Here is a 21,379-nt window from a genome sequence, read left to right as displayed (position 1 = left end):
CTTACCGTGAAGGGGCCTTCTACTGGGAGGGATGGAGGACATCTGGATGGGATGGGTGTTTCCCACCTCGTTCTCCCTGCAGACACAGGATTTAAACTGGAGCCAAAATGGGCGTCCAGCTGGTTCCCAGGAAGTGACGAAAAACAACATTCTGTCTCCCTGAAAACGAGCTGGGAAACACCCATCCCATCCAGACGTCCTTCCCCTCCAGTAGAACCTATCCCCTGACAACACTTTAAAAGCCCTCTGGGGGCTTGGAAATCATGTACAAGAGAAGGGTCTGTCCCCCACTAATGCTTTCCGAGCCTAGAGAGCTTGGGAAATGGGGTGAGCAAGGGGAGAACTGAACAATTTCAGGTTCGATTTTTTTAAGGCATGAAGGCTGCTAGGGGACCTTGGGCTAGTCACAGTCAACTCAGAACAATCTCAACCCCACTTACAAGGTGTCTGCTGTTGGGCGAGGAAGAGAAGGCATTTGTAAGCAGCTTTGAGACTTCTTACAGGAGAAAAAGGTGGGGTATAAATCCAAACTTCTTTTTCGATTAGTTTCTCTAGATTCCTTTTAAAGACTATTTTCCTAAGGCCCACTGTAACATCTTGTGGCACCAAATTTACTAAGTTAGTTGTACATTTCTGTTATACAAGAAAATACTTCCTTTTCACTGTCCTGAATCTATAACCAAATTCCATCATATGACCCATTATTATAGTATCACAAGAAAAAATGTCCGCCCTGCACTATCCTCACACCATTCATGCCCACAGTTCTCTTTTTCTACACTACCACGCTAACATACATTGAGCTAACACTTTCATGCAATTGTAATCATGACCTCAAGTTCTCTTCCTGGTAGGTCTCAGCCAGTTCAGATGCTACCATTATATATGTAAAACTGCGATTGCTTACCCCCAAGTGAATTGATTTAGCCACATTTAAATTAATTGTCTCCAAACATTCCTATATAGATTTCCTACAGAGGCAAATGGCTACCCTTTATTATTAAGGGTCAAACTATGAATTACAAATTACACCAAGTTCACCAGTGGCTAGCAGCAATACTGCAGCTTCAGGTTCCTGAGGCAACTCCATTTAGAAATGCTGCAGCAGCCCAGTTCTTGTCAGGACTGTACGCAAGTGTAAAAGAGCCCCACCAACATTATTTTCCTAAGCCAAAACTGTGCAGGGGGCATTATTTTCCCCATAGTGAGCTGCACATGCACTGAATGCTTGGACATGCAACTCCTCAACAGGGCAAGTAACACCCCAGCACCATTTGGGCTTAAGAAAACAGTCCACAGGGAAGGTAAGAGCCAATTCTCCCACCACACCTTGCTCCTCATTAGAACTGGGCCCCTGCAATGCTTCTACATGGAGTTGCCACTGGAAGCTCACACTTGGCAGTATGGTGGCTAATCCCTTAACACACTCTTGTAACTAGTAATACATGGTGCTTGCAACCAGTATAGTAAATAGGGCATAGATCCCTTCTAGCCCTGCACAGAATCAAGGAATTCCATGATGAATACAGTGTATCTTGGTGTGCAGACACACAAAGTGTGGGGCTACACACTGCACCCCCAAATCTCTTCCTCTGCACAAAATCCACTCACTATAACGACAAGGGACAAAGTACCAAAAGAACACAGATTCACAAACTGCTAATGTCTTGTCTCATTTCTTGTCGGCAGACTCTGCTGATTTTGAATGTCACAGCTGATTTTGAATGTCACACCATCCCAGTTGCAACTAGAGTCAAGGACACCAGGATACAGTGTCAGGTGTAGTGCTTGCAGGTGACTACCCTACCACAACACAGTTTCTATTAGCAGAAGCTAAAGAGCACAGTGTTTCATTAGCAAGGTGCATTTCTGAACCCCAGATGCCTCTGTTATTGATTTCCTCCTATTGCCTATCTTTCACCTAGGACTGCCACTTCCAGTACCTCACAACTCCTGGCAGAAAAAAACAACAAAAAATGTAAATCTGAGTCAGCCACACTAAGTTCCACCCTGATTAACCAATTAACACTGCAACAGCAGAAGAAGGTTATTATGGCTTGGTAAATGCAAAAATACAACATGAGGGAATCTTTAGATAGTAAAATGCACTACACCATTTCAGATGGCAGGTGGATGATCACACGTTTCAAGGATTTTGTATATATATTATATATTTGGGGAGGGGAACATCATACATAGAAATCCAGCACAGAAGAAAACCTTTCTTCTAAATGAGCTAGTTTTCTTCCTGTATGGAAATTTCATTATTACCCACCGGCCACTTAAAGTAGCACAGAAAAGTTCCACTGATGTCCAGTAGTCTGTATCTTACTGCTCTGTCTGAGAAGGCTTCCTCCAATTTAAGAAGCACTTCTGCTATAGGAAGAGCCATTTAGACTGAAGGTTTTGCTGAGAGGTGTGGTAAGATGCAGGCTGCTGAGAGAACAAATGGGAACAACTGGACAAAGTTTAAGCATTTTCCTGGGAACTGAAGAGGAATGGAAGAAATATTCACTTTGCTTCCTCATTTACCTTTTTTTCCAAGCTATTCTTCGTGTGTGCATGTATGTGCCATCAAGTCACAGCTGACTTATGGCAACCCCATAGGGTTTTCAAAGCAAAAGATGTTGGAAGATGATCTGCCATTGTCTGCCTCTGAATTATGACCCTGGTAGTTCTTAGAGGCTGCTCATCCAAATTCTAACCAGGGCCAATCCTACTTAGCTTAGATCTGATAAGATCAGGCTAACCTGGGGCAATCCAGGTCAGGAATCTTCCTCCATAGCTTTTTATAATTTCCCAAAACAATGAAGACTTCAGATCCTCTTCTTCAGACAGCCCAAGTCTGTTTCATGTTAAGGTACTTGGTCATTGTCCCAGATGACTAGTTTTCACTCTTTACACTAGAGAGCATTGGGAGATGTACTGTACTTGCAGCCTGTAAACTTTCCCAAATGTGACTCATTTGTAAGTGTCTGGATTTGTCTCTGTTCCAAAATGAGATTTGGCCATTGTCAAGTGTGGTGAAGCCCTAGAATCATGTAATCAGGCAGTTTATAGGCATGGCTGCCAGAATCAAAGAGGCGTACTATCAGCTAAAGACCTTTGGCATAGTCAGCTTGATGATATTGTTCAGTAGATGAGAATGAAGGCCAGAATGCTATGCCTGCTTGGCAAACAATACAAACCATCTGTGACAGACTGCAAGGAAATATTATTTTTTGAAGTGTAGTTTTGTTGAAAACAACTTACTCCATACAGTCAGAATGAGGCAAAAAGGCCTTGGAAACAAGGGAACCACCTGACTGGCTGTGACCTCCTGCAGTCTGATTGGCAAAGTAAGATGCAGAGTGAAGAGATTAACTCCCTGTCAGAAGAATCTGTGAAGCTTTTTTGTCTTGAGCATTCCTGCTGCTAAGTGCTGTCTGCTTTAACTGTGTGTGGAAAAGCTAAACATATCTGAGGGGAGTAGTCAGTCAAAGTGTGGGACTGCTACTGTTATCAGCTCGAGTGCTGGGTGAAAGCAAATATATACACTGATAAAGTATACCGGTGAAAGGGTTTATTAGAGGGCCAAGCTGTATGGCCATAATAAACTAGGATAGGAATATATTCTAGTGAGAGAAGGATTTCTGTATAACTGTCAGGACTGAGCCTGTCAGTGCCAAATGGCAGGTAGGGCAGGCGGAGGTGGTGTACCATCCTCTGATGTGGATGGCGAAAGCCTGGCATCTTCCCCTCAGTGGGGCAAAAGCCTGGCATCTTCCCCTCAGTGCCCCAGGGTATCCCGGACACAAATCTTATCAAAGGAAGGTGTGAACTGTTCCCAGGCTCGCAATGCTTTTTAGTGAATGCTTTGTAGTTTGTAGAGGAGAGTGGGAGCCATTTGGCTCGGTGGGAGGGGGCAACAGGATATCGGTAAGGGGTTTGCGTGGGAATCGCCAGATTCCTCTTTTACGATGTTACCTATGCTCTGAATTAAAGGCTTTAGAACAAATCTACAGTGTCCGTGATTTCCAGATCCGAGGTTTGACAATAACAATGGGCTTGCGGTATTGGGATTTGCTTTGGTTTACCTCAGTAGAGAGTGTACGTTTTATTTTGAGAGTTTTCTAACTGTGTGAGCTGTGTGGAGGTACTATGTATAAGTTCCAAGTCAGTGTTAGGACCCTGTATGTGAGGAAGCCAATAGCCAGTACCATCTGTAAATTTAAAAGCACAATACAATCTGTTAAACATCTAAGAAACTATAACATCTAAACTGAACTGAACAATCTTGTTAAGTGCTGTGCTGAGAAACAAAACTCCATGCCAACCCTTTGTGGATAGCGTGTGTGTGTTTATTTATTTATTTTATTCATGTATCCTACCTTATTTGTTTCATCAAAATCCATCTCCAAGTTATTATTCCTCCCTTTACAATCTCCTCTATCTGTTAATAAATCTTTAATCAGTTTAAATTTTAATCTGCCTCCAGTATTTATTTTAGTGTGCCTTTGTGAGGGGTGTGCCTGGAAAGGAATAAAGTCAATGAGCATCCTTCACCTGCTGGGTGTGTTACAAGTCTGAAGGGAAGTGCTTTCCACCAAAGGCTACCATTTTCTGAAGCACCTCAGTCCCTGAAGGAGAAAAAGCAGGAAAAAAACGGACAGGAGAAGTCGGTGAGTAGTTCCCTGCCTGAAGAAGATAAGAAGGTGTGAGTGAGGGGAACCATCGCACCATTCTACTTCCATGATTCATATGGAACTTCTAATGTTTCCAGCACCATCCATATTCCACATTAGGCACATGCATGACTGTTTAATTTTCTTCTACAGTTGCAACTATATGAACTAGTATCATAGTCTAAAATAGAAATTTGCAGCTGACAGCATTGGGACAAATCTAGCCTTCTCTACAATTCCACCTGCCCCATCTACAATTCCACCTGCCCCACCCTCATTCCCCCCAAAAAAAGAATGGACATCTGAGACAATGGAATGACACCAAACCATTGTGGGCTCTGAACATCATAACCCCACTCCTTTGACTAAGTAGCTGATTAGGACTTCAAAAACTTCACAGCAGAACAGTTCATTTCTGTTAAGTCCAACTTGATAACCCACTGCTCCTTCCCACTACCAGACTTTTTATGTACATAAGTGCCATCAAGTCCAAACTGACTTTTGGCAACCCTAGCAAGGGGCTTTCAAGACAAGTGAGGTGGTTGCCATTGTCTTCCTCTGCAGTGTTCCTTGGTGGTCCCCCATCCAAGTTCACACCCTGCTTAGATTCTGAGATCTGATGAGACTGGGCTGTACTACCATTTCACATTCCATCAAAGTTATTACAGCACCTCAGTATCCATCAGATTTTTACCTTGCACAGGCCCAGTCATATGATTGACTACTGAAAGCAAGTTATCCAGAGTTTCAATTTCTTCCTTGCTAGGAAGTGTGATTAAAGGTGCAGCTTCTGTTCTCTTTACTCACTCCTGCTTGGGTATTCCTCTGTACTGCACTGGTAACTCAATTCCTCTAAAGGAAAGAACTGCCTCCCCCCACACCCCACCCACACACACATAAACACCAGTAAATCAATTCCTTGTTGATAAAATAGAAACATGTCATTGTATGTAGCTGGTTTATAATGTTTTCTTTCATTAGGTAAAATACTAAGCAAAGAAAAAGAAAAAAAATGATGTGAAGCAAATATTCATGCAACAGAGCTAATGGAAGGATAAATCACACCAGTGGCTCTCATAAAATTGAGGTGTAGACTAGAGATTCCATTTAAGGGGTATGGGGCTGAGCTGTTCTGCTTTAAATTAGTTTAACTTTCATGTGGAACTCCTGCAAAAAATATAAACAGTTGCAGTTTTTCAGGACTCTGTAAATTTATACCCCAACTTCTAAACATCAAAGTGATAAGTTATTCTCTAAACTTAAGCCCAGTTCTTATTCAAGCAAAACTCTCATTACAGTGAGCGAAAACTTTTCCTCAGTAAAGAAGACATAATTGACCCATTTATACCTATTAGAGACAAACTGTACAATCCAACCTAAATTCCTGAATGTAACTGATTTTTTTCCCTAAAGAACATAAGAAAGAGCCTGCTACTCACAGTGGCCCACCAGATACCTTTGGGAGCTCACAGGATGTGAAAGCAATGGCCTTCTGCTGCTGCTGCTCCTGAGCACCTGGTCTGCTAAGGCATTTGCAATCTCAGATCAAGGATAATCAAAGATTGGTAGCCATAGATCAACTTCCCCTCCATAAATCTGTCCAAGCCCCTTTTAAAGCAATTCAGGTTAGTGGGCATTCACCACCTCCTGTGGCAGCATATTCCAAACACCAATCACGCGTTGCATGAAGAAGTGTTTTCTTTTATTAGTCCTAATTCTTCCCCCCAGCATTTTCAATGAATGCCCCCTGGTTCTAGTATTGTGAGAAAGAGAGAAAAATTTCACTCTGTCAACATTTTCTACCCCATGCCTAATTTTGTAGACTTCAACCATATCCCGCCTCAGACGTCTCCTCTCCAAACAAAAGAGTCCCAAACGCTGCAGCCTCTCCTCATAAGGAAGGTGCTCCAAACACTCAATCATCCTCGTTGCCCTTCTCTACACTTTTTCTATCTCTTCGATATCCTTTTTGAGATGTGGCGATCAGAACTGAACACAGTACTCCAAGTGTGGTCGCACCACTGTTTTATATAAGGGCATGACAATCTTTGTAGTTTTACTATCAATTCTTTTCCTAATTATCCCCAGCATAGAGATTGCCTTTTTCACAGCTGCCATGCATTGAGTTGATATTCCCATGGAACTACCAACTAAGACACCCAAATCCCTTTCTTGGGCTCATTCCGCACACGCAGAATAATGCACTTTCAAGCTGCTTTCAGGGCTCTTTGAAGCTGTGCGGAATGGCAAAAACAGTTGTGAAAGCAGCTTGAAAGTGCATTATTTTGCGTGTGCGGAAGGAGCCTTGGTCTGTGACTGATAGCACTGACCCCTGTAGCGTGTATGTGAAGTTTGGATTTTTGCCCCTATGTGCATCACTTTACATTTTGCTACATTGAACTGCATTTGCCATTTCTTAGCCCAATCACCTAATTTATCAAGGTCTGCTTAGAGCTCTTCACAATCCTTTGTGGTTCTCACACCACTCCATAATTTGGTATCATCCACAAACTTGGCCACCACGCTACCCACCCCTACTTCCAGGTCATTTATGAATAGGTTAAAGAGCACCGGTCCCAAAACAGATCCTTGGGGGACCCCACTCCCTACATCTCTCCATTTTGAGAAAGGCCCATTTACACCCACACTTTGCTTCCTGTTTCTCAACCAGTTTTGAATCCATAGGAGGACTTCCCCTCTTATTCCTTCATTGCTGAGTTTTCTCAATACTGGTAGTCTCTGGTGAGAAACTTTGTCAAAAGTCTTTTGGAAATCCAAGAAGATAATGTCCACTGGTTCTCCTTTATCCACATGCCTGTTTATACCCTCAAAGAAATCTAGTAAGTTTGTAAGGTAGGACTTGCTTTTCTACATGTTTGATCATTTTATCTTTAATGATAGATTCTAGTAATTTACCAGGAACAGATGTCAAACTGACAGGCCTGTAATTTCCTGGGTCCCCCCCTAGATCCTTTCTTAAAGACTGGTGTGACATTGGCCATCTTCCAGTCTTCAGGGATGGAGGCTGATTTCAGGGATAAGTTGCATATTAAAGTGAGAAAATCAGCAATTTCATGCTTGAGCTCCTTAAGAACTCTTGCGTGAATGCAACCTGGGTCAGGGGATTTGATAGCATTTAGTTTATCAATGGCTGCCAGAACTTCTTCTTTGTCTACCACTGTGTTGCATTCTGTTATATCTGTGTTGTATCCCTGTGCTGTATTCCAATACCAAAGCTAAGGGTACAAGCCTTGTCAACAGCAAGACTGAACAAAATCGACATCATCCAGGTCTAAGTCAGTATATCTGTTTGTAAAGAAGGCTAGTTCATAAATACTCATGTATCACTTGATGGTTTAAAAACAAAGACTTATATGTATGAAGTGTCCACCACACATAGAACACCACATAAGGAATACTCTTTTACGTTAAATACAATGCTTTTCAAAAGAGACCGTTCATCCATTTAGTGATCATGTGTACAGTAATCAAAAAATGTGTGAATGAAGTCTAAACGGTTGGCTTTGATCTGGTGCAATGGTTGGTACTCCTCATCCTAAGGCTACAATAAGGCATACAAAAATATTTTAATATGTCTAAATATTTTAAAACATATCCATATACCTAACTTTCAACATAGTCCCATCTGTGGAATATTTAAATCTGCAGATCAGGGCCAGGTGAATAAATGGGAGATTTTTCTACAAACCTGCCCTGTCCACAACTTGCAGAAAAATCTAAAAATTCACCCAAAATGAGTGGGTTAACCCTCCCCAAGGAACTTCACTCCACTAGTGTTGGACCACCATGCCACCTGCCCTTCAATTATTTCTTCTCTTCAGCACAAAACTGCATGCAGGGAAACCAGTGGTAGCACTGCAAAGGGAAAAAAGAGGAATTGTTGGTGCCACTGTCAGGCCTCACACTACTGCCTTTCTGGCAGTGGCCTGCAGGTGGAGGAACTATAGCTATTTTCCCACCATTACCAGGTCTGTCATCCTTGTTTCTCCACTGATGAAAAAGAGAAGATAAAAGTGACATGGTGGGCAAGGGAGGGGGAAAGGAAAGGAGAGTGTAACAGAAGGCAGTGAGGGAAAGAGACAGAGATAAACAGAAACACAAAGAGAGAGAGAGATTGGGTTGAGGGAGGGAGAAGGGGGAATTGGATGCCTGCTCCTGCAGGTTCTTTGCAGGTCCCCATTTGTTCATTCAACTGGGAAGAATTTGCAAGCATGGACACCTTTAGAATTGTAACTCACAGTCATGGACTTAACAAAAAATGGATGCCACAGGAGATGGAATTAATTTTAAAAGGCTACTATAGGCAGCCACATACTTTCTAAAAATGGTCAGTGGGACTCAGAAAAGAAGTCAGAAGGAATCCTGAATTAAGCTTTTGAGGTGTACACCGAAAACATTTTACAGACGACAAGATATAATGGTCTTAAGCTGATGGACAATATGTTTTGCTTGAACATTAGAAGAAACTTCCTAACAATAAGAGTGGAACCAATAACCTGGGGACAGGGTAATTTCCAGAGGCTCAGAAGTCAACTGTCAGGAACATTCAAGCTCTGGTTTCCTGCACTCGGGAGGGGGTTAGAGTAGATTCCCTATACCAGTGGTGGCAATCCTATGGCACGGGTGCCAGAGGTGGCACTCAGAGCCCTCTCTGTGGGCACGTGCAAACAGAGTGCCCCCCCATACATCTAGACTAGCCTGGGCCGCTGGGCTTGATTATTAGCATTAAACCTAAGACCTAGTTTGGGGGAAGCAGTGTAGGTAACCCTGTTAAGCACTGTTAAAACCCACTGATTTTCATGCGAATAACTAAAGCGCGATCCTTTACCTGGGAGTAAGCTCGGTTGCTGACAATGGAGCTTGCTTCTGAGTAAACCCTCCTAGGGTCATGATTCACCCATTCGAAGCATTGCACGGTTGCTTCAAAGTAAAGCCACCGACTACCACCAAGCTTACTCCTGAGTAGCCCACACCTCAGAGCCAACCATTTTTTCTAAACTAAAACCTCAGTATTCAGGTTAAATTGTCATGTTGGCACTTTGCGATAAATAAGTGGGTTCTGGGTTGCAATTTGGGCACTCGGTCTCAAAAAGGTTCACCATCACTGCCCTATACAATCCTTTTCAGGTCTAGGATTCTACAATTATATATGTACACAAATGGGGACAAATGCACATTTTTACCAGCATGGATGACAGAATTACACATGGTTGGAAGCCATGATTTGTAGACCCTCCCCCGCTCCCACGTGTATACTTACTGAAAAACCGATATTCTACAGCATATTAACAAGCCTCAGCTTCTGATTCTTGAGAAACCTAAACACATGGAGCAGCCTTAACCCGAATTAGACTATTAGGTTAACAAGAACACTATTTTCTACTCTGACTGGCAGTGGCTCTGGCACTCTAAGGCCTTTTCACTTTTTTTGTGCCTTAAAGTCTCAACTAACTTATGGTGACCCTATAGAGTTTTCAGAGAAAGAGACATTCAGAAGGAGTTTTCCATTACCTGTCTCCATATCATGACCATGGTATTCCTTGGTAGTCTCCCATCCAAATACTAACCAGGACAGACCCTGCTTACTGAGATCAGGGTAGCCTGGAGCTATCCAAATCAGGACCACATCCCTGTAGCTCATTGTAGTTCCCCATCCCTGTAGCTCATTGAGTCCTTCACTATCTATTATATAAACTTATTTGGACTCGGCTGTAAGGATTACTTTATACCACTTCAATTGTGATGTGTGGGCCCTGTGGCTTAGTGCGGCATTGAAAATTCCACCAGACACTCTTGATTCTCTGACAAAAAAAGAATGTGTAGAAATCCTAGGAAAGAGGAATGATTTATGTCTGTGATAGATCACCTTATATAGCATTAGGGTAGAAGCCAGATCCATTAAAATCTATAATTTTTCCATTGACCTTCATATGGAGAGCTACAGTTCTGAACTTCACAACATCTTAGCTGCAGCACACTGGAGCCTTCTAAGAAAATAGTAAATACAGACAAGGCATTCTGTATTTTGTGGGACACATAGCACCCATCTGGCGGGAGGATGCAGTCCTACAATTGGGTGATGAAAACCAGTTGGTGATATTGCCTTGTCTGTACTTTCCAAACCTAGGCTTGTCCATTCTGTTGATTTCTGTGTGAAACTTGAGTTAGTGTGTCTTTAAGTTCTGCTAAACAATCAGGCAGGAGCCCAGTTCTTTCTTATTCCCTCAGTGCACACTATCACCAAAACCTCAGTACAATTTCACTTTGAGCCTTAAACTAACAGCACGTGAAAGGATTAATTTGAATAAATTCTGGACTAATCAGATCCCTTCTTTAAATGTTGACACAGTATTATTTATATCCCATAAATACCTTCTTGACTAAAATTCATCCCAGGAGATTGGCACCATGCCAGCACTATTCATATTTACTGTATTTATATAGTACAGTTGGCCAAGGATAATATTTAAGACAAAATATGCCTTGGGATATATACAATATCTCTTTGCATTTTCCTTTTAAATCCCTCCATTGCTAAAAATATTTAGACTGAACTTTGCAAAACGTCCCACAAAGACCTATCAGGGATCTGGGCAGTGATATATAGCTGACTGTGAGTATAATTAGAGCATATTTGTAATACTTGGGCCGCAATTGGTTACCAAATGCTAACATCTCTGTGGTAAAAAGATTCCTTTAAAAAACTCTGAATGATGGTCCTTTCCCAGGCCTTTCACTCTGTGACCTCCGTATTTCATAGAGATCTCCCTTCCTCTCCCTCATCACTGCCTCCCTCGCTAGTGTGGGATCTTGAGAATCAGAAGGAAAGTGTGTGAAGCAGTTCTGCTTCCAAGTCCAAATGCATAGATAGTGAATTGAATATGCATTTGAGTTCTGAAAACACACACGCACATTTATATAGACAATTTTTGTTCCCTTTTCCCCCTCAGTATGTACTGCTCAGCCCAGTATATATAACTGGAATGCAGTGGAAAAACAGTTAACCCAGTAACTATGATCTTCCTAGTCAAGCACTGGCACGGCTGGACTGCCTTAAAGCGAGCAGACCTTCAGCTCTCAAACTTCTGATGCTCTCTATTGGTGGATACCCGTAATCTACACTTGTCCTCTGCTGAATTTTTCAACAGCCTGGCCTTCGAAGGGGATTTTCAAAAATAGTAGAACTTTTATTGCTGGGACAACACTCCACTTCATTCTGATATTTTAATTTCCCAGAAAGCATGGTCAGGGTTTATTCGGTTTTTTGGCAGCACAGGTTCTTGACGTACTTGTGGAGAAAGCAGCAACAGCAGCAGCAGTGTGGTCAGAAAGATTAGGGGAGGTTACCTCAGGAAGAAAAAAAACTTCTTTAAAGGTCATCAGTGTAGGTCAAGAAGCTCTTCTTAAAGCCTTATGGTCTTCATCCATCGGTAAACATTCTCAGAGCAGGGCCTCCCTGGGTGTAAATAAAGGAATGACTTCTTTCCAAAATGCCAGCCAGTGTGGGTGGGTGGGCATCTATATGCATTTCTTAAAATGCCTTAAGTTATTTTCTCTGCCTCAGTGTTGCTGCTACAAATTATGCTTAGGGCTCTTGCACGTACTCCCTTGGCTCCAACACACTTTACTAAGTCTTCCTCAGGGCAACAAGGGTGGAGTCTATTTATCACAGCCATTCTGAATGGTTTCTTAATTGCAATAATACAATCCTCTGATGGCTGGGGTGTCCTCTATACTGAGACTGTCATTTAACAACAAAAGAAGAAAGAGGAAGCATCTAACAGCAAATGGGGAGGTTGGCTTACTCTTCCAGCTGGCATACTGGGATTCTCCCTAGCAAGCCTCAGCAAGCTTCAAAGCTACACCTTTGTTACATTCAAAATAAACAGCAGAGGCTGCAATTAGAAAGTCTAGGATAAAGTTACTAGTTCAACAAAAGGTACATGTTTTTGAGGGACAGACCAAGCATGCTGTGTATCAAGTACGGGGGGGGGGGGGGGGCCACAAAGGGCAGATTCCTACAAGTTACTTTTACAAAAATCTTTCCATGCCCCATCTCCCATAAAAAGAGGTGATATATTACCATCACAGGATACGTTAGTTTGCTGCACAGCACTCTAAATTCAGTACTCCCTAAAAACAATCTTTAATGTATTTATTTTAAAGCTGGGGAATGGAAGCTACCAGACAAATGGTCACATGGCCAAAGAAAAGCTGGAATATGAATTCATTTCTTGCACCTCCAACACTCAAACTCTGTCTCTGGTTCTCAACCAAGGTAGCAACGCAGGTCCTTCTGGCTCTAATTTACTTTCCAGAAAGGAGCGCATACAACCAATTCCAGTTGAAACATTCACAGGCTGTGTCCATGAAGTTGGAGTTTTAAAAGAAAAATGAAGGCAGGATTTGGTACCTGGAAATAGGGTCAATGAAAACTAGTTTGACTACCAAATAGGATCTAACAGGCACTCCCAGGATCCCAGCCTTCATGGCTGCACTAATTTTAACAGTGATATTCAGAGAAAAATGTGCTTTTGGGGTGGAGACCATTCTGAATTTGATTTTTTTTTAAACCTAAGGTGCACTGAAATAGAACCATGCCTTCAGATGCCAGATACACACCAGCCATGGAAAGATCCCTTCTAGAGGATACCAACTTTACTGGGGCTTGGAAAGTGATAGATAAGAAGAGGGGGCGGGGTGAGACAAGTTAGCTAATCCTGTTTGAAGGAGGTTTGTTGACCCAGGTGCTGGCAGAATACTGAAGGGGAAGCTTTACATTGATTGCTGGCCGCTAAAGCAGAGATGGGGAGGTAGGGGGAAACATCAGACAGAACATTGGGAAGAACTGATTTCCCACCCAAAGGAGAACTATGAAAAACAAACAACAGTTTGACGGTGAGTATGCAAAGAACAGTTAAGGAGGGCTGGCATCTGAAGGCACCAGGCACTGTCAAACATGCGGGAAGGCTACACCATAGATGTCAGCAGCCTCTTACAATCAAAGATGACTCTAAAATGAGAAAGTCAGAGGCAAAACCTGTTTGGAAGTCAGATCCTGCGTCTTGTAAGTTCTTCTCGACAACCGAGATGGCAAGACAAAGGCACTCTGTCGATGCTCAGAGGCACCCTCTTCTATTATTTCACGCATTCCAAGACTAAGTTCAAGTGAGTCCCATTAAACATTGGTGGCAAGTCCTTCTTCCCCATCATCGCCCCTTCACAGAGCAAAAGACGTTTCAGAAACAATAACAACGCTGCGGGGGGCGGGGGGGGCTCAAAAAAGCCGGTTACGCGGCGGAAAGTTGCAGACACCTGGCCCGGGGTCTCCACCGTTTCCCTGCAAAACAACTCCACGAACTGCCCCTTGTTATTAGATTTTGATCTGCCCCCCCCCCCCCTTTCGCTTAGGCACGCACAAACACACGATACTTACTTTCTGAATGGTAAAAAGGCAGGTCAATTTTATACACCTCTTTCGCGTAATACTCCTCCTCGCTCCGCTCCTTTTCGCAAGTGGCCGCTCTGTGGTTGGCTTTCTCCTGGAGCAGGTCCCTGGTGCTGTTGTAGATTGAAATGACCTCCGGGGGAACCTCCTCGGGCTCCGGGAACTCTTCCGGAGGGCTGGTGAGTTTGAGTTTGCTCAGGATCTGCCCTCGGATAGCTTCTATCCTCTTGCGCATAAACTGATCCATATCGAGAGTGCTGCAGGTAGACAAAGCGAAGGCCACCGCGGCAAGATCCAGGATGAGGAAGACACTCAGGAGATAGCAGTGCATTTTAGAGAGCGGACCAGCAACTCCCGAGGAAATCGCGCTTCTCCACCCTTCCCGTGAAAGGTGAGTTGGGTATTTTACTCGGATTGTTCAGTGGTAACGTGCAAAGAAAGTCGGGACTTGTAAAATATATGTTTGGGTTGTTTTTTTAAGTTACAACAGATCGCTAGTCCAAATACCAGCGTGCACTAGTCCGTCGGTCCAAACTTGCACGATTTGGAGTGCCACAGGTCGCAATTCCCGGTGGAAAGATTGCAAGTGAACGTTTGCAGGAACTGGCGAGTGAAACCCAGCAATCGCTATTAGAAACTGCAACAGGTTGATGAGCGTGAAAGCAAAATCAAATGCAACAGGTTGCGAGCGTGTTTTAAAGGCTGCTCTCACGGCATAAAATTCAACCAGAAAAGACGGCCGCTTCTCCCCCTTGAACATAGGCATATAAGAAATCGCTCTTAATAATCACGCCCTGACAAATCAGGTCAGTCCCGGAGTTTCTTGGAGAGCGGCAGGAGTGGCGTGCAAGAGACAGCTGCCGCCGCTGAAACGGCGGGCTTCTGAGCTCGGCCTCTCACGGGCTCCACCACTGGGGTGGCACTGGCTGGCAGTCGGAGACGCCCCCCTTCCTGGAGGCAGCTCGCGGCCCCCCCTTTGGCCCCAGGGGCTGGTGTCCAGCAGCGGCGACAAGCGCCCACGTGGGTGGGTGGGTGGAAGTGCGTGCTAGCACAGGCGCCACAGACTGGCGACGAACGAGGGTGGCTCTGCGGGCTTCTTGTTCTGCGGGTCCCCCTCTCCCCTCCCCTCCTCGTGGCGCGGGCTGCGAGCGGAGCGGAGCCGACTTCCCCGTGGCCCGCAGGCGGCCGCTACTACTCCCGTTTGCACCAACCCACCAGCTAACCTCCCTCCTCTCTGGCCACTTCTGGGCAGCACGATTTTTCCAGCAGCTCCCTCCTCTTCCTCCTCCTCCACAATTAGAAAAAAATCCCGATCACCGTCAACAAGACGGAGCTGCCTGCCGGTTGCTCAGCCTCGAGGTTTTCAGAGGGGCTGTCCAGCTTGGTCTCCCCTTTTCTCTGGCCTTGGCACCTTTCCTTCCTAAGGAGGTGACTGGGTTTTGCTCCTTCGGCCTCGAGCGCAGCCCTGGCTCGGCCGATGCTCACTTTCCTCCTGTCTCTTCTCTCCTTCGGAGCCTCTACGAGCCACTTTGCTTGCCTCGCTGCTAGGAAGAGGGGAACTTTTGCCAGCAGATAACATCACGGTCTTGCCGAGAGAGGGAGAATTTATAAGGGCTCCCCGCACCATGTGTTTGCCTCCCAACAAAATGACGTGGTGATGGGGGGGGGGGATTGCTGGCAGCGGAGGATTCCTCCAATTACCATTGCCTTCTCCTTTAACCCAGGCTGGTCGTTCCCCCCTCCTTTTTTCTTCTTTCTATGAGGCAAGCAGATCTAGGGAAATATGGGAACAACCCGGTGGTGGTCAACGTCCATAACAAGACAAAGATGGGAGAAGGAGATTATTTCTCTGGCTGGGAGAGTTCAGATCTTAAAGGAGACGCTGCAATGGTTTAGTCCCTTTGGTGGCAGGAGAGAGAAAGTGAATAGATTTCAGAACGGTATTTTTTCTTCACTTTATTAAAGAAAGGAAGGGGCTAAGATTCAAGAAAACAAGCTAAATAGACCCTTAAAGGTATACATTTATAGGAGAGATGGTGGTGGAAGTGCATCTGATCACTCCCCAACTTTGCAGTGTCTAAATAACCCCAACAAAGTTTTTTTAAAAAAACAATAACAACTTTTGTACTCACTGGCCAATGGGATCATCATCTATTGAGTTTCAACCCTCCCCCACTTTCTTTGCTGCTGCTTGAGAAAAGTATAACAGTCATAGAGTTGTACTGGATGTTGAACTCCCACAAACAACTTAAGTGCATAGGGATCTCATTATCCTCACATAGTTCCTATCGGGGATCTAATAATTGTCTCCCTTTTTTAAAAAAAAAAACCCTGCCATTTCTCTTGTTCTTCATTTATACTCACACAATAACCCTGACAGGTAAACTAGGCTGAGAATGAGTCACTAGCCCAGAGTCACCCAGGGAGCTTCATAGTCTAGGTAGGTCTACACACGCTGAACATTGCACTAAACCAAGGGCAGGCTGAGAGGCAGTGGTTTTCTGCCCTAGGGACAGGGGGTACCCTCTGTCCCCAGGTGCCACCAATCTGGTAATGTGGGGGGGGTGCAAAATCGGCCCTCCACATTACCAGGAAGATGGCAAGGACTTCCTGCTGCCTCATCATCTTCAGACACCCTTGGCCCCACCCATGTTGTCATCGATATGGGCAGGGCCAAGGAAACTTGACTTTAGTGGGGGATGTCTGGAGAACGGCTGTCTTCGGGCACCGTTTTCCCACCATACACCTTTGCTGAGAGGCCAAAACAACCCTGTCCTGCTCCAGTTGTTCTCCCCACCACAACTGTCTGATGAGAGAGACTCAGCTGATGAGTCATGCGTGGTGCAGGCTAACAGGCAACTGAAATTTTAATTTTCCCCAGTTGTTATCAGTGGTGGGGTTCAAATAATTTAACAACCGGTTCCAGTGGTGGGATTCAAATAATTTAACTGGTTGTTTACAAGCACCAGTTTGCTGAAGTGGTGCAAACTTGCTGAATCCCACCACTGGTTATAATGGCCAATTCACCTCAGAACCATTAGCTCCCATTGGAAACAATGGGGCACCCCCTTTGGGAGTCCATAGCTTTGGACCCCCTGGACCAAACTTCACAAAACCTGGGTGGTATCGATAAGAGACCCTCCTGATCGTACATCCCAGGTTTGGTGAAGTTTGGTTCAGGGTGTCCAAAGTTTTGGACCCTCAAAGATGTAACCTTCATCTTCTATTAGCTCCCATTGGAAACAATGGAGGATGGGGCACCCCCTTTGGGAGTCCATAACTTTGGACCCCCTGAACCAAACCTCACCAAACCCGGGTAGTATCATCAGGAGAGTCCCTCAAACAGTCCCTGAGTGTTTGGTGCTGCTAGCCCAAACAATGTGCCCCCTGTAGGTAAAGAACTGAAAAAGCACTAAAATGTTTTAAAAACCCACAAACGGAGGGGCGGAGCTTCGGACATGAATGGGGGGGTTCAAACCCAAGAACCCTCCCCTACCTACGTCCATGGCTTCCATTAAAGAAAAAAGCAGAATAGAAATAAATGAAGTGTACAACCTCAGTGCACTGATGGGAAATGATGAGAAAGCATCAAGTGCAGGGGCATACCAGCAGAAAATGGTGCCTGGGGAGCATAAAATTGTGCCCCCCAAATTGCAGGGGAAGGGGCAGGTGAAATCCCTTCCTTCCTCTTTGCACTCCTTTCCTCTAGCATGCCGGCCTTTGAGCAGAGAGGATATCTGTAAAGAGAGTGTTTTAAGTTGCAGGTACACTTCACCTTGAATTTGGCTGGAAGGAAAGGGCATCGTGTACTAGGGTGCCTATCTTGTAGAGAGAGCCCTGGAACCCAAGAAAAGTGAATATGGAAATATGGGGAAAATGGAGAAGCAAATGGATGCCTGGCAGTGCTCCAGTGGCAAGCGTGATTGGAAAAGAAGGATGGAAAACTATAAAAAACTTGAAGGAAAAAGGAATACAAAAAGTGGCGAATCTAGTCCATGAAGGAGAGGTTATACCATTACAAAATCTAATAGAAATTGGAGGGAAAGAGAACTGGCTGGTATTAAGAGGGATTTGGGAAAGATTAAAGAAATTTAGAATAAAAGGTGATTGTATAATAATTCAATGGTTGAAGAGCCATGAAATACTAAAAGGAAAAATATTGGGATTAGTTTATGAATATATGTTGGAAGATAAGGATTTTATGTTGAGAATGTTGAAGCAAAAATGGGAGAAAGCAAAACTTTTTGATGCTGAAAAAATGGAAAGAATCATGGATAGTATGAATAAGATAAAGATTGAAAAATATGTGGAACTGGAAAGAAAGGTAATACTTAAATGGTATAGAACCCCAATACAGCTAGCCTATATGATTAAGGGATTGAGCCCAAGATGTTGGCATTGTGGTGAACAGGAACATATGTGGATAGAATGTAAAGAGGTAAAAAAGTTTTGGGGAAAAATTTTGAAGTATATAGAACAATTAGTAAAAGTGAAAATCAATATAAATGATGATCTATTAATGGTAGGAATAATAGAAGATAAAAGGGTAAATAGAACTCTGGGACCAATGTATAAAATTATGATTAGAGCTGCACATGCAGTGATAGCATTGGGCTGGAAAGATAATAAGAAATGGACAATCTCAATGGTTGGAATATGTATGGGAACAAATACAGTTAGAAATTTTTGAGATGATGGCAAAAAATATGCTATGGTAAGAGAAATTAAGAGATATTATGAAGATATGGACAATGTTTGAGACCTGGATGAGAGAAGCCGGATTTAACAAAGAAATTTGGAAGAAGAGAACACGGAGAATGGCACTTCTACTGCTTGCTTGAACAACAGGGAAAAAGAAGAGGGGGAGGGAGGGGGAAAAGGGATGAAAATGTATAGTTAGAAAAATATATTGTATGTAACGGTTATATAAACATTCAATACAATAAAAAAAAATTTAAAAAAGAGAGAGCCCTGGAGGCTGCTGTTCTGGGGGAGGTGCTGGAAAGTGAGTGCACCCCGTGGGGTCCTAGCATGAAACCTCCCAGCGGAAAAAGAAGGCTGCCAGGCAAGCCGTGTAGATTCTTGTCTTTCGCTTTGGCAGGTGCAGTTTTATCACTTCTAGCTGTGGCCTTGGAGTTCCATGGTTGGGAAGAGACTCCAGGCCAGACAATGGGAAACTGTTTGTTTTTCATGTGTGGGTGGGGATCTTACACTCATATTATTGAGAGTTTGGTGCGGTTTTTGCCAGAATTCTCTTTCTATGTTTCTGATATGTCTTCAATAAAAGCCTTGAACCAATCAAGTGATTTATTGTCTGAATGGGGAATCTGACAGCTAGCTAGGTGCTGTGCTTTGTGTTGCCGCAAGGGCCGTGCCATCCTCACAGAAATGCGCCCCCCAAGTAAACCAGGCAAATGGTGCCTGGGTCGCTTCCCCTCTCTTGTGCCCCTAGATATGAAAGTGATCATGTGGTATCATTCTAGAACAAATCTCTTAACTGGATTTCCTTTGGGATTTGTTATTTATTTATTATTTATTAAAACTTTTATGTCCCATTTTCCCTTTGGTTTAAGGCAGCTTACAATAATAGTTAAAGCAGCCCCAGCTAAAACTAAAAGTAAAACTGAAAGCCCTAAATCCCTTCCCCCTTTCCTCTTAACAGATGTAAACCCACTGTCATTTAAACTCCCTCAAAAACTCTGGGAAACAGGCCCCTCCTAAAATTTTTCAGGGAGCCCATTCCACAGAGCCATGATAGAAATGTCCCTACCCCCAGACAGGCCACCCTAAGTGGTGGCATCTCCAAAAGATGGCTGCCTGATGAGTATAAGTGACAAACATGGACATATGGAAGGAGGTGGACCTTCAAATATGTGGGTCTTTGGTCATGAAGGGCTTTAAAAGTTATAACCAGCACCTTGAATTGAACTTGGAAGCAGACTGACAACTAGTGTAGGTGTTTCATAATGGGCAACATATGGTCCCAGGAGCTAGCCTTTTACAACAGTTGGGCTGCTGTTTTCTGCACCAATTGTAGTTTCTGGATTATCTTCAAGGGCAGCCCAACATAGAATTCACTGCAGTAATCCAGCAGTGCCATTATAGAAGCATGGATCAGCATGGCCAGATCAGCTTAGGTAATGAGAAAACTGGCAAGTCAGAAGAATTATTGACCTAGATGAACTAGATTCTTGTGAAACTATAGCTGTCCATGACTTGCAAAATATAGCATACAATGAAAAAAATCCTCCATCTTCAGCCACATTCTTTAAACAAACTCAGTTATATCAGCAAAAGTTCAGTTCATGTGTTACCATGCTGCCCTGGCAAAGCGGGGGAGTGCTTATTGACAGGTATCCCTGCCCACGTTCCAGCCTAAAAGGTGATGCTGGTGTTGCAGAGATGAGGAGCCCATTCTCTGGCAATAGCCAGGCCTACCTACAAGAAACAATCTTGGGATATAACTGGACATCAGGTACCCTGTTCTATCTCTGTCCCCTCCCACTCTTGTTTTAACTCTGGGCTGTACTTTTGCTGTCAGGTAACTGGAAACATTAGCTACCACAGATTACGTATGTGGAGAAAAACAGGGAGCGTCAAGTTTGAAACATTTATTGTGGTATAGGTTTTGAGATCAAGATACCACGTATCAAGTATGCCTGATGAATTGGGCTTTTGGCTCTTGATTTTTAGGGATTTAATTCCTCAGTGACCATTCATAATTTGACAAAACAAGAAAGAACTCAGCTCCTCCTTCTCTGACAGGCCAAGCCCGTTTCATGTTGTCGTACTTGGTCACTGTCCCAGATGACTAATTTTCACTCTTTACACTAGAGAGCATTGGGACGTACTGTACTTACAGCCTGTAAAACTTTCCCAAATGTGACTCATTTTCAAGTGTCTGGATTTGTCTCTATTCCAAAAAGAGAGAAGCCTCTCCGAAACAACTTCCCAAAATACTCGGAGCTAATGACAGATTTGGCCATTGTCAAGGGTGGGGGTCCTAGAATCACAGGGGTATCTAGGGAAACTGTAGCCCGGTACAAAATTTGAGTTTTCTGGGGGGGGGGGGGACCTTGTATGGGTGGCTACCCTCCCTACCATGACCAAACAACTTTTTTTGCACCAGGTCAAAAAAGAGAGCGGGAGAAAGGGGAAGAAGGAGGGGTGTGGGAGGTGATTTTAGGCGTTAGGAGCATTTTAAAAACCCACAGGAAAGAAGGTTGTGCAGCAGACTCTTCCAAGC

The 21,379-nt window shown here is 43.9% G+C and overlaps 1 protein-coding gene and 1 long non-coding RNA gene across 2 annotated transcripts in view; one reads left to right on the top strand and one right to left on the bottom strand.

The window, feature by feature from the left end:
- The window catches only part of TGFB2 (transforming growth factor beta 2), a 124,524-nt gene extending 110,060 nt beyond the window's left edge, over positions 1 to 14,464 (bottom strand). The window contains exon 1 of the mRNA XM_048495980.1: positions 14,122 to 14,464. Within this exon, the coding sequence (XP_048351937.1) occupies positions 14,122 to 14,464 (343 nt within the window). The remainder of the gene's footprint in view (positions 1 to 14,121) is intronic.
- The window catches only part of LOC125432587, a 53,948-nt gene continuing 47,006 nt past the window's right edge, over positions 14,438 to 21,379 (top strand). Inside the window, exon 1 of the long non-coding RNA XR_007244502.1 lies at positions 14,438 to 14,524. This is a non-coding gene — a long non-coding RNA (uncharacterized LOC125432587). The remainder of the gene's footprint in view (positions 14,525 to 21,379) is intronic.

The sequence above is a fragment of the Sphaerodactylus townsendi genome, linkage group LG01, assembly GCF_021028975.2.
Source record: "Sphaerodactylus townsendi isolate TG3544 linkage group LG01, MPM_Stown_v2.3, whole genome shotgun sequence".
Lineage (NCBI taxonomy): Eukaryota > Metazoa > Chordata > Lepidosauria > Squamata > Sphaerodactylidae > Sphaerodactylus > Sphaerodactylus townsendi.
This window is presented reverse-complemented; position numbering and strand designations above follow the sequence as displayed.